At 42.3% G+C, this 13338-nt stretch overlaps 1 protein-coding gene across 9 annotated transcripts in view; it reads right to left on the bottom strand.

Annotated features, from left to right (window-relative positions):
* The window catches only part of afdna (afadin, adherens junction formation factor a), a 118269-nt gene that overhangs the window by 67074 nt on the left and 37857 nt on the right, over positions 1–13338 (bottom strand). For 4 of the 9 annotated variants that reach the window (XM_042389653.1, XM_042389658.1, XM_042389659.1 and 1 more), the window contains exons 2-9: positions 10791–10986; positions 10487–10599; positions 9689–9846; positions 9295–9455; positions 6514–6671; positions 3673–3757; positions 3324–3470; positions 1288–1332 (exon numbers count right to left, since the gene is read on the bottom strand). In XM_042389653.1, the coding sequence (XP_042245587.1) occupies positions 1288–1332; positions 3324–3470; positions 3673–3757; positions 6514–6671; positions 9295–9455; positions 9689–9846; positions 10487–10599; positions 10791–10986 (1063 nt within the window). The remainder of the gene's footprint in view (positions 1–1287; positions 1333–3323; positions 3471–3672; positions 3758–6513; positions 6672–9294; positions 9456–9688; positions 9847–10486; positions 10600–10790; positions 10987–13338) is intronic. The other 5 variants (XM_042389654.1, XM_042389661.1, XM_042389655.1 and 2 more) reach the window with 4 other exon arrangements.

Genomic DNA, 13338 nt, shown 5'->3' with positions numbered 1-13338 from the left:
CATTTAGCACAGGGCAGGGCTGCACTCACAGTAAATTTAGATTCAAAACAAGAAGTTTCAACCCTCTAAACACTCTCACTGACTCTCCCACACAGCTGACAGCATAGAAACCCGTCCATCATTTCAACAGGAGACAGTCGATACCAACTGTTGCATACTGGGGGGGGATGTGTGCTGTTAATGTGGCGAGAAAATGTGGGTGGTTGGAGGGACTGTATTGATTATTAGTAAACAGGAGTTTAGTAAAAAAAAGCAAAGCGGCACATTAGTTCTCTGGGGGAGAAAAGGGGGGAAACGTTGGCTTCTCTGGGGGAAAATAATCTGGGGGGGGGGGAGGGGGAGGGAAAATGAATGGGTATCAGAAAAACCTCAGACCATTTCTAAAAATATTACTGAAATCAACAGAAAGCTAATAACGGGCCTTACGAGGACAGCTTGGCCTCTTAGAAGAATATAATGAGGTTTTAGAATAAACAGCCAACTTCAGTTATGTTATGAGATCATTTATACCAAAAAAAACACTCTGAAGAATAAAAAAGGCTCCACGCTAGACTTCAGGATATCACCAAAGTGTTAATTTAAGCATTATGTGATTTGTGAGTTCTCTCATCACATCCTGCAACCCCAGTGTTTATAAATGTACTTTACAGTTTAACTAGTGTTCGGTCCTAAATGTTCACACATGTGCTGCATTTGCAATCTGAAAAATACCAGCTTTTATGTCTTTACTGCTGCTACTTACCAGTACTGTAGTTGGAACATTTAGAACTAAAATTATATAAACTTTCATCAACTGGCTGATGAACTGAAACATTTTATTATATCTGGCACTAAAAATCCATATGAAGTTAAAAAATGTTTCCTCTGGATGTCTTTGAGGCCTGATTGCAGGTGTTTATTCTGAAACTGCGCCTGTTTTTTTTTTTTATATAACGTTCAAATTTTTTATTTAAGCCGACAGCACTGGGTTTCAAATCCAGCAAGGATTTGAAGTCTTAAATCTAAATTGTTAAAAGCTGCAGTGAGTGTTATATAAAGTCAAGGACGCTGAACTGACTTTGTATTAACTGTGTCTGAAACTCTGGGCTCTATTGATGACTTTAAAGATCATCAATAACTGAAATATAATCCTACTAGAGGACTAAAACTACAACAAAGTCTACTATATTCAGCAGGAGGGGAACGCGTTTGATCACTGTGGGACCGACTGACAGGTCGGAGGGCAATCCCCCCAGCAATCCCATCAGCCATTGCAACAAACACAGAGGTGGTGTGGTGGGTTTTTACCTTCATGATGCCGATAGGCGTAGTAGGCATAGTGATTCCCTCGCCCTAGGCAGACAGGCAGGCAGGCAGGTACGGAGGAAGTAGAACACATGCACAAGGCCCCACACACACACACACAAGCACGCACACACACACACACACACACACACACACACACAAGCACGCACACACACACACCATGCCATAAGAAAGTGGGAAGGAAAACAGACACATAGCAGAGGGTGAAAATGCAGCAAGGAGGAAAAATGCAGCATTACCTTGTTAACCTATTAATTGCATGAAGGCGCACACACACACACACACACACACACACACACACACACACACACACACACACACACACACACACACAGAGTATTTCTGAGGGCTGTTAGTCCTAATCCTAACCTCAGTTTTAAAGGAATAATTCACACCTGAAACGCACCATGGCAACAGACAGACGTCCATTAAAGTCTGTTCAACAGTTGAATCACTGTTATAAATTAGTGCAGTATTAATTAAACTGCAGGTAAAAATAAAGTAGTGTGTATGTTGGTGATATTGGTGCTGTTTTAAAGGCAAAGTGTGGTCACATCAGATGTTTACTGAGCTTTATATGAAGTTAATTGATCAATACAAACTGTTCATGGCTTTATTTTTGAGTGTAACATCCTCACTTTACAGCATTTTTTTCACAAGTGTCTAAAACGTTTGCACAATGCTGCAAATCAAATATCTCAGAGTGTTTTATTGAGCTAATGTGACATCTCTTAGTACCTGGATGTCACATAAAATTAGACACTTTTGAGTCAATGAGGGTGAACAAATCATGATAATAATTCATAATTAACACTCTAATATTATCTACTTCACTGAGTTCTTACCTAAATTAGTCATCAAGTATAAAAGTACACACACACACACACACACCCACACACACACACACACCCACACCCACACCCACACACAAAACAATCAACACACACACACACAGAACCCCGGATATCTATGAAAGCCACCGAATCAATTTCCCATCTTGTCTGTTTTCCACAGACAGACAATGATCCGTCAACCTGACAGTGGATGAAGTAGATGTGTTAGTATAATCCTGGACCAGACCAGACCAGACCTCCCAGTTACCCCCCCCAATACCATGTCAGCACCACAGCGTGAGTCACTGCGGTGCTGAGACGTGTTTTGGGTAAGTTAATAGCATGACGGGGATGACAGGCAAAGAGGGAGCTGAAGAGAGAGAGAGAGAGGGATCAGTAGCCAGAAACAAGCTGTTAGGACCGGATAAAGTCACATTTAGCAAGACAAGAAGGTATGTTTGTTCCTCTAAATCGCTCCTAGACGTTCAGGTGTTTTACTGTCACAACACAGTCTCCATACTGGGATATTATACAGCATTCCAGGAGTTTTTACATTAGTGCGACTTACCTTTTGTTGTTATCCGAGTCTCTCAACCTGCACTTTGTAATTCTATTTCAGTTAGTGAACCTTTGACTTTCAACAATTACACGATGTTTACTGTTGATGTTTAGATCCCTGACACATTCTCTGCTAATTAAATGAGCCTCAAATAAACCTAGAAATTTAAGGTACAAGACATTAACATCTTAAAGTGTTTTAGGGTGGATGTTTCCTCTGAAAAAGGACCTTGAACAGAAACTGAACATGACCAAATCTATCCAGGAAAAAAAGATAAATAAGAAGGCAAAAACACACAAATTATAGAGAATATTCTGGCATGTTCATCTTAGTCTGGCTTTTATACACTGAGGAAATCCTGCACAGCTGGAATCCATAACACGGCCTCATGTGATTCACTCACCTTGGCAGCCTCACCTTTAGTTAACCTTACATGTTATCTACTGCAGCAACACTGCCACCCGGTGGTGCCTGCATGTCATTAACACTAGTGTTCATCAGCCACTAATACTGATACAGGTACCACTGATGGATACTAGTGCTACTGCTGACCTTATGGTGCTGTGTGTGTGTGTGTGTGTGTGTGTGTGTGTGTGTGTGTGTGTGTGTGTGTGTTGCGGTCCTACCTGGGCTCAGCTCCACCAGATAAGGCAGTTTCTCGGGCGGCAGGGAGCTGGTGCTGCCGTCCTTTCGCAGGCTCTTGTCATCCACTTTCCTTCCCTTCCTCCCCTGGTAGTCAGGAGGTCTCTTCTTCAGCTGGAACACTAACGCTCCTACACACAATATAATATCATTTTTATATCACTGTGTAATGCCACTAAATGAACAAGACAGGAGAGAAGTTCTGCTATCAAAACTGTAATGACTGTAAGGCAGCAGCAGGGGGCGGCAGACACCAGGGATGGAGAGTGAATATACTGTAAGGGATGAGTAACTGTGTGTGTGTGTGTGTGTGTGTGCGTGTGTGTGTGTTACCTCTGTCAGCAGGCCAGTCTCTGAAGATCTGCAGTGGACACTCGGCGTCGTCCAGGATCACCTCTTTGCCCGACTTGTCATCTTGCTGCACAGGAAACAAGACAGACGACGAAGCAGGCCAGTTAAAGCAACTCAACACAGCGACGACGTCCACCACTGACCAGACCGTGGTTTCCCTTCTTAAAGAATGTCCTACTGTTCATGTCATTAACAGTCAAATAAATAAAAAAAAAGGTGCACACACATGATTTGATTTCTGTTTCTGTCACAGATGCTCCTCGATATATAACAGTGATTTTAATAAGATACTTGTTTAAATAAATCTTTAAAACACCTAAAATGCTTTGGAACATTTGCAGGCCAGTAAATGATTAAGGTTTTGTGATTAGGAACATTTACTTAAGAGCTTCAATTAACTATAATTCTGATGTATTTGTACTTAAATATTTCTGTTTTGTGCTACTTAAAGGACCAGTCTGTAGGATTTAGTGGGATCTATTAGCAGAATGGAATATGGTATTCATAATTATGTTTTTATCAGTGTATAATCACCTGAAAATAAGAATTGTTGTGTTTTCGTTAGCTTAGAATGAGCCCTTTATATCCACAGAGGGGGCGGGTCCTCTTCCACAGAGCCCGCCATGTTTCTACAGTAGCCCAGAATGGACAAACCAGACACCGGCTCTAGAGAGGACCTTCACAGCCACCGTAGCTTCTTCTACACGCTACGAAGGGGAGGATATTTAGTTGGTTGCAACCTGCAACTTCACCACTAGATGCCACTACATCCTGCACACTGGTCTTTTAATACTTCCGCTACATTATTATTACAAATATTGTACTTTTTACTCCACATTTATTTAACAGCTATAGTTATTATTTACGTCAGTGTTTATATGTCTTTATTTCCTACAAATAAGGTGAGTAATCATACTCAGCCACATTAGACGGCAGGACTCCTTTGATGCAGAACATTCAGAGTAGTTTTCTTCCAGATGTCATTATATATGTGAACCACTTTAGAGAACAAAGAACAGAGCCGTTCTCCCAGACGTTTACTTTTCATAATGATATTGTGATGTTCTCTGGCTTCATAAATATTGCAGTCTTGTTGTATTTCTACAGAAATTCATTTATATTATACGGCTGCCCTACATCTCTTCATCCTGTTCAATCCTATCTCAGTTAACATCCCCCCCCCCCCCCCCCCCCCCCCCCCCCCGAACATAAACACGCTGGCTGACATGCTACTAGCTACTATACGACCGCCTACCTCTCATGCTCACTAACCTAATGGACTTTCCCTGTGCTTTAGTCTCATCAGCAAATTGCAACTGACTATCAACTCTGTGTGTGTGTGTGTGTGTGTGTGTGTGTGTGTGTGTGTGTGTGTGTGTGTGTGTGTGTGTGTGTGTGTGTGTGTGTGTGTGTGTGTGCTCGGCCTCTGGAGGGTCGTCCACTGTTTTGGCTGTGGGAGCGGCAGGTATTTCGTATGATTGGTCATAGCCAGAGTCCATGTGAGAGGATAGATATGGGAGAGGCTGTGAAGAGGGCAGCCAAGTTCACCATCGCAGCCTCATGCATGCACGCAAACACACACGCGCACACACACACACACACACACACACACACACACACACACACACACACACACACACACACACACACACACACACACACACACACACACACACACACACACACACACACACACACACAGAATCTGCTGCTGCTGCTGTAGCACTCAGTCTGAAAGCAATTGAATTGCATTCCTCCCAAAGGTTTTTGTGCCAAGTAGCATTCTGTTTCAATCTGCCAGTCTGGTGAAGTGTGTGTGTGTGTGTGTGTGTGTGTGTGTGTTTCTATGCATGTGTGTATGTCACTGTGACCTTGGGTGTCCTCTCCACGACCTCTCAAAAGGATGATACGTGTTTATTGATGAGATAGGAAGATGACAAGAGGGTTGTGTTCAGTGGAGAAATGGGCAACAGCTGGTAGTAACGTCAAAGATCTATTTTATCTATATCTGGTGAATATCAAATATATCAAATTATGACAAATAAGGTGCTGTGGTCAAACAGCAGCATACTCTCTGTGACTTTAAATATGTTAAACGGTATCCAGACCAGCTGGAGGGACTTGCAAGTCATAAAAGGAGAAGACAAAACCTGCAAGTTCCTCTAAACAATAAGTAAAATCCAAGTTACACTAAACTCATTTAACTCTAGTCAACCAAACTAAACTGCCACAACCGTTTATTGGTGGACTGGGAGGCAGTGAACAAGCCTGAGCAAACTTTTTTTTTTTTTAGTGACAACACACCATATTCAGTGGTTTTGGTGCATGTGGTCATGTAGCGGAATAACCCCTAAATTCCACCGGGCATGTGTGCACCGCGTTTCAGAAGCGTCCCAGAAGCGGCTCTCCACTCCGCTGCGCTGCGCTAAAGATAGGCGCTTCGTCTATTTTTTTTACGGAGGCCGCGTCAAGCAGCACAGAGCAGATCGAGCTGGGCAGGAAGTCAGACACAGAAACAGCATTGAGCATCCGGTCAATTTTCAAAATAAAACACCCTGTGCAGACTCCTGGTCGTATATCAACAATAAACACAATTAAAACAGACAAATAAAGAAACCATTTAACTACGTAGCCTAATTAACCACAGCAGAAGCACAGAAATCAAGGAAAATGACCAAATCAACGAAAGCTGAGCAAGTTAACGACGCAGCGCACACGCCGGGGTAAGAGGGAGGACAGGGGTGTGTTTATAGTGTTTAAATGTAGGACGAAGGCCTTCAAAGACGGTTAAAGGGGTCGTAGTAAAAAGGAAGGTGTTGTTACCCGGGCGATGCAGTACTCTCTGGGGTTCTCCTTCTCCAGCCCGTACTTCTCCAACGCCTCCACCACCGCAAAATCAGCCGTGTCTCTCGTGGAGAGCAGGATGGTCTTATAGGGGATGTTGGGCTTCAGACTGTCGGCGTATATCCGCAAAGTGCCTCCTGCAGGACAGAACAACACACACACACAATCATTACATCTCATTACATCCTGCTAGAAAGTGACAGACTAGATCATTAATTGTACAAACACAACTTAGTATTTTTGTGCAGATATTCAGTATCTTAAAATGTACCGTTTGCCCCAAATATTCAGATGATTCAGCTTTTTCCACCCCAACTGTTTATACTTCAAGAGTAGTGAGAGAGAGTTTCTCTGTAACTACAAATATTCATGACCAAATAAGGAACTATCAACATTTAAAAAAGAAGGTATTATGTGTGAGTGTGGTTTCATCAGATTTGATTAATGGTGGCCAAACAACTGTTATCACATTGTGATTCAAATGCTGCTTAATCCTGATTGGTGCACAGAAATCTGTGACATCACCTTTTTTTCAAACTAAGTTCCACCCATTTCAAACTAGTGAGAAGAGCCCAGAGGAAAAAAGACAAAAACAAAATGTAAATGTGAAATAATAATCATCAAATGTATATTATGTACCAGACGTTCGTGCGGAGGAACCGTGATGTGTCAACGACAAATGATCACCTTAGTAAATCCCACAAGGGAGTCTTCAGCTAAGCAAACAGAAGCATTACATAAAATGAGCTTTTTTAAAAACATGACTTTCCACTGGGAGAGTGTCAATTATCTAACCGCAAGCCATCCTGTCCCACTGAGTGTGTGTGTGTGTGTGTGTGTGTCTATCGCATGTGGACAGTGGTTGAAGCTGTTTTTAGAGTCTGTTCACTGGTCCATCTGCCTGTCTGGCAGCGTGATTAGGTAATGCTGAGTCACACACCGAATTAGTCAGTGTGTTTGGTTCATTCATTCACAAAAATGTCTGTTTGTGTGTGTAAACATGTCAGCGTGAGACGTTCCCACAACATACGGCCTTCTGTGGACCAGTAAACATGATGTAGAATCATCAGTGATGTAACGTTTGTGCACGTTACATTTTGCAGATTTACTAAAAATAAAAGATGTGATATCTGATTTCTGGATGTATTCTGACCCTTTATTCAGTACGTTGTACAAGCACTGCAGCTGCAAAATACATCTACCAGCTGTGCACACCTGGATTTGGATCCTTCAAGCTCTGTTACACTGGATGAAGAGCAGCAGTGAACTGTGATGTTCAGATGACTCCGCAGTCTTTTTCCTGAGGTTCACACCAGGTTTACCTTAAGTCAACTCAAGGACATTCAGTAGCACAGTCTCTGCGATTTGAGTTTGTCTTGCTTAAAAGGTGAATCTTTACATAACATCGCATTCACTCTGGGAGCAGGTTGTTATATTTGGCTCCGTTTATTATTCCCTGATTCTTGGTCAGTGTTGAAGCTCCTGCTGCTGTGAAGTATCCCCATAGGATGATATAACCATCCTCCACTCTAGGGTAGGCTTAGCCAGTACCTGACATTTCACCAGGGTATAAGGTATATAACGGTATAATAATGGTATAATTCTGGTGATAGAAGTCACTGTAGCATGTATGACTATGTCTAGCCTACAATGCTGTGTGTCCAATATGCAGTGGGCTGAACGGAGATGATGTTCGGACGGCGGCTTTAGCCACAACTTTCTTGTGGGGAATAGTGCACACGGCTTCATCCGAGTCGGCTGACTCACCTTTATCATCGGCACTAAACCCAAAATACTTCCAACACAGAGAATCAGAGGTATTTCTCTTTTCTACTAGTCCTGTTTGCTCACCACTCGTAGTCGCCATCTTTCTCAGCTCAGCTGTCTGTTCCACCAGTAGAGGCTGACCTCTGCTGGCGATCGCTGTGCACTACAATACATCACCTCAATAAGGCATCTCCATATCAGTTTAATAGAAAGAGGAGCGTCTGTATTTTTGACGGCGTTGAATCTTCTGGATTTCTAAATACCCTGGTATACGGTAATATCTTGATACCGCCCAGGCCTGCTGAAGGGATGGTAGTAGCCAGGTGATGAGTGCTATCCATCTTTACCTGATGCAGTGCTTCGCCAAGAGTTAAAAGTTTGGTACTTCTTCGTCTGCCGCCCACCGACATCGATGTTCTACTTTAGCTGCAACCGCTTGCTGTCTGAAAGTACCTTTACAGTAATTTAAGTGTTCTTTAGAGACCTCCAGGCAGCCCGTCATGCGTCTTTAACTCTGCAGTTCATTCTGTCTAACCATTCTACTTTAAAAGGTCTGATTGGTGGAGTGTTGCTGAGATGTTTGTCCCCCAAACCAGGCTCAACAATCTTTTTTTAAGACATAATTAGTCTTTTGATAACATCTTTGACCAAAGGATCCCATTAAGCTTTGGGGAACTTTCAATGCTTTATCAGTTTCTTCACACTTTTACCTGCATCTATGCCTCAATGCTTTTATAACGTATCTCACAGGCTTACAGTGAGGACCTTGACATGGTTTGTACACACATATCTCACATCATATCAATCATGTTACGCAAAATGTAAAATGTTAATTGTATTTTCCTTTTGTGAAGCCTCTCAAGGATGATCAAAGCACAAGTTGGGAGTTTCACTGCACATGTAAACAAGGATTCCTGTATTGAAGTGTAAAGAAAACAGTGGCTGACACCTCTGCATGTTATCTCAAGTGTTAAACAGTCACAGTTGAAGTACCTGAGTCGGGCCTCCCGTCACTGCTCATGAACTCCTGCATGCGTTTCTCCAGTTTCTGCTGGCGTCTTCTCTTCATCACCACCTCTGGGTTGGAGATTGTCCTAGTGAAGCTGGTCTCCGGCATGTCTTTATAAACCTCTGCTGCCAGACGACTGTTTTCCCTGAAGCACAAAATGAGAGAAACAAATGACAAGTGAGAAGATAGAATTAGTGGGAAAAGAAGACAGATGGAGGAACAGAAAGGTCAAAGTTTGAATCACAATCCTTTCCTCCTCTGGAGTCTCCCGTGCTTTTCTTGGCATAAAAAAGAAAAATCAGGATCCCTCCGAGGACTGGGAGGATGAAAAGACAGAACAGTAAGATGGATGACTGTGAGTGTGTGTGTGTGTGTTACCCGTCCTCTCGACTAGGCATCTGCTCGTCTCCATCAGAGATCCGGGAAAACTCCTTCTCCCTCTTTTTTTCCTTCTTCTTCTCCTTCTTGGACAACGTCCTCTTGAAGTTCTGAATCACGCCATCCTTCTCCTTCTCTGGACCGTTACTCTGACTCTTCTTTGAGAGAAAGACAAGACCGAATCAGGCGCTTCAAGAGACTACAAGGAGATGCTTGCTACAGTTTGTAATGACGTACTAATTTCTGAGTGATTAAATGAATAAATAAATAACTAAGTGAGAAGATGATGATCAAAGAAAAATCTCCCTTTATCATCTTATACTGTCACAGATCAGTGTGAAGTCCTGCAATTTAACATTCAATCTGCTTTATTGATTCTACTTCATTCAGTGATTTCCTACATTTCCCAGAATCCTTTTTGACAGAGTTGTAATATGTATCGTATAAAAGCAGCTTGGGCCGGGGCAAAACCACAACCTTTACATTAAGCATTAACATGTTTTATTGGACATTTATTGGGATTCTGGACTATTGAATCGATGTGGGCAGACATATTGGTCTGTCTCTTCTAAATTGGATTTCTCCCTGATTGATTGTTTGTCCAGATATCCAGAGGCATAAAGACAAATATATCTCCAAACAACAACAACAACATGGATCCAGATATTTAGCCGGTCGCTGTGGGTGCTTTAGGTAGATTATTTTTCATTTCACATGTCATGAACGAGTGGATGGATTAGTCAAGTCACTGGTAAACTGATAAAAGTCAAGCAGGTCAGCTCAGACAGAGCAGCTGACCTTGGGAAGGATGTCGTTCTCGTTCTTCAGGACAAAGCGTCCTTCTCTGTCGTCTTTGTTCCAGTTCAGCTGAACAACAAGAGGCTTCTCGTCCAGGTCCAGCTGGCGCTCTTCTAACACACACAGAAACACCAGTTCATCTGAGAGCCAACTATGCAAAACTATTACGATATTTAAAAGAAAACACTCAAATCCTGACAAGCATCACTTAATTCTAAGTGACGCTTCTTTCAAGTAGTTGTCAGATTAACTGTTTTAGTCTGCCGCTGTCACTCTCCTCATCTCTGCCGTCTATAGAACTTACCGCCACTGACATGAACCTCGTACAAGGAGTATTTTGGCGAGGAGAGCATCCTCATGTCTGGCCTGAACTTCTCAGCTAACGTCTCGATGACGTCCTGCGTTGTCGCTGTGCTGGACACTCTGATGCACTTGGTGGCAAAGTTACCGGCAACCCGGTCCTGGAAGTAAAACCGCATCACGCCATGGAACTCCAAGTCCTGTTCAAGAGGGAGAGAGAGAGAGAGAGAGAGAGACGGAGAGTTAATTACATGTTTACACAGACTTTAAAATGAAGTTTAACAGCAGCTCTAAATTCAGGATGTTAATGTTGACATGAGACCTAGTTACTGTGAATATTGTGGATACTTTTAATGACAATAAAGACATTTAACATTCTCCTCGTTCACCTTTCTGAACTTAAAAAACTGAAAGAGACTAGAAGCTCTGACTTGTTAATATCAGTGCAATAAGGTGACTGTCAGCAGCCTTATCAGTCGTACGACAGACGGAGAAGCACGACTGGCTGAGATCCAGCGAGTGAAATTCAACGACCCAGACTATCAAAACAACTTCAACAACTTTAACGGCGTAAATGCTCCTAACGGGGCACCAAATAACATCCCTAATTATTGCTTACGAATGATAGTTTGGCTGCATGTGTGTCTAATATCAATTTCACCTTGAATCTGACCACATCGAGAACATTTACACGATATATAGCTCTGTCTCTTTAACGCACACACAGGGTTATCTCTACTGTACGTGTATGTCTGTCCAAATGTATTGCCTACATGTTGACATTTCCCTCTGCATAGCATCTACTATAGAACGAGGATGCCTTAACATTCAAACACATGCAGTCCCGATATAATCTCATGTAACACAGTGCTGACGCAGCGACTGTAGCTTTCAGCCCTGTGTGTGTTCATATATGTGCATATGCTACGGTTCAGTGGTGAACCAGGCCTCATATTTCATCATAACTGCAACTGAAATGCTGGCAACCATGCAGGCATTAACCAGCTAGTACCATCTAGTTCTCTTATCTCTAAATTACTATACCTATCTATATTACTACATCATCTTGTTATCAGTGACAAATCTTAACCCACACACATCCTGCATCGCAACAGTGAAGCTAAAAATGGATGAAAGCAACTGAATACAAAATAACAGGAAGACACTTTTTTTTATCTACAATATTTCAAACTACAGCTCGAAAATTGCTGTTTGTTGAATCAACACTTCTTTGAGACAACCTCAATTAAAAGTGAACATTGCAAGCTTTGAAGTAATATATATACCAGGGTTACTGTGTCGATTATGTTCATGTTACTGCGTCCATCCCCTGAAGGGATATTAAACTAAAGATATGTCTGTAACTGATGGTTTTGGCAGGGTAGTGGATCTGCCCTTTTCCCTTGAAGGTCTCTAAAGTTTTATTTCTTTTTCACAGTGTCAGAAGTGGATGTCGTGTATTCAGAAACGTCTGCGGGAAAACCCTGACAGTGGTGTTTCAGCAGCATAGGTTTTTTTTTTTGTTCTTGTCAGGATGCCAAAGAAAATTTGAATTTGAATTTTAAAAGGAGACCTTGCCAGCACTTTCTAAAAGGTAACAGAAGTATGTGTGCAGACTCAGGCTAGAGGATTGTGAGCAGGGTGATTCGAGGCAAAGGTTCAAACTAGATTTAACCAGATTAATTCTACATTGTTGGCCTGTTTGTGGCCCCTGTAACACACATTCACATTGTTAAGAAAACATGCTAAGATGATTTACAAAGCGGACAGAAAGATTAGTTAACAAAAGACTGCTGACAGCAATATTTGCATTTTTTGCATAAAAGAGAAACTTTCCTCTCTCACCCCTTTACCCCCAACCCTCCCACCACCACCACCACCACCACCACATGCTTGATAGAGTCTCTGTACAGCAGAGTGGAAACACTGAGCATAGTTTCGATAGGCAAGGGTGGAGCCAGGAATGTGTGTGTGTTGTGATTTACTGCTGGAATGTGGGTCATCAAGGGTTGCCTGTCAAGCTTGCGTAACCATTGGTAACTGTTACTGTGGAGACACCAGTCCACTCGGGTTCAAACAAAGCCAAGCTAAGAGCCAGCAGTGGATAATTAACATCCTGGACTTTCATCCATTGGAAATGGTCAAGTGCAGCTACATGAAGACGTCCAGTACATCAGCTCTACTCCTCCATACTTAGTAGACTCCTACAGACTCAGAGCTCCAGGCTGTGGTCTATCATGGTAGTGGTCTAAGTTCACTTGTCTCCAGAACCACAGTCCACTGCCATCTCCAAGCCTCCAAACACAGTGCAGCTATGACCCGCTATGTCCAGTCTTGAACGTCCAAAGTCCTAGTCTAAGTCCTGAACCTTCATACTTCATGGCTGTGGTTAAGTTCTGCTATATAAATCTGTTTTCTTTTATTTAATATTTCTACTTATTGACTTTTTAACTCTCATGTTTTTGTGAAATGTTAGATTGTTTTGCATCTTCAGGCCTCCAGCAATTATTCAAATGAAAAAAAAATCAGATTTTAAAAAGGGAAAACTCAGA

The sequence above is a fragment of the Thunnus maccoyii genome, chromosome 17 (genome assembly GCF_910596095.1).
Source record: "Thunnus maccoyii chromosome 17, fThuMac1.1, whole genome shotgun sequence".
Classification (NCBI taxonomy): Eukaryota; Metazoa; Chordata; class Actinopteri; order Scombriformes; family Scombridae; genus Thunnus; species Thunnus maccoyii.
Note: the sequence above shows the minus strand (reverse complement) of the source record. Positions and strands in the feature narration are given on the sequence as shown.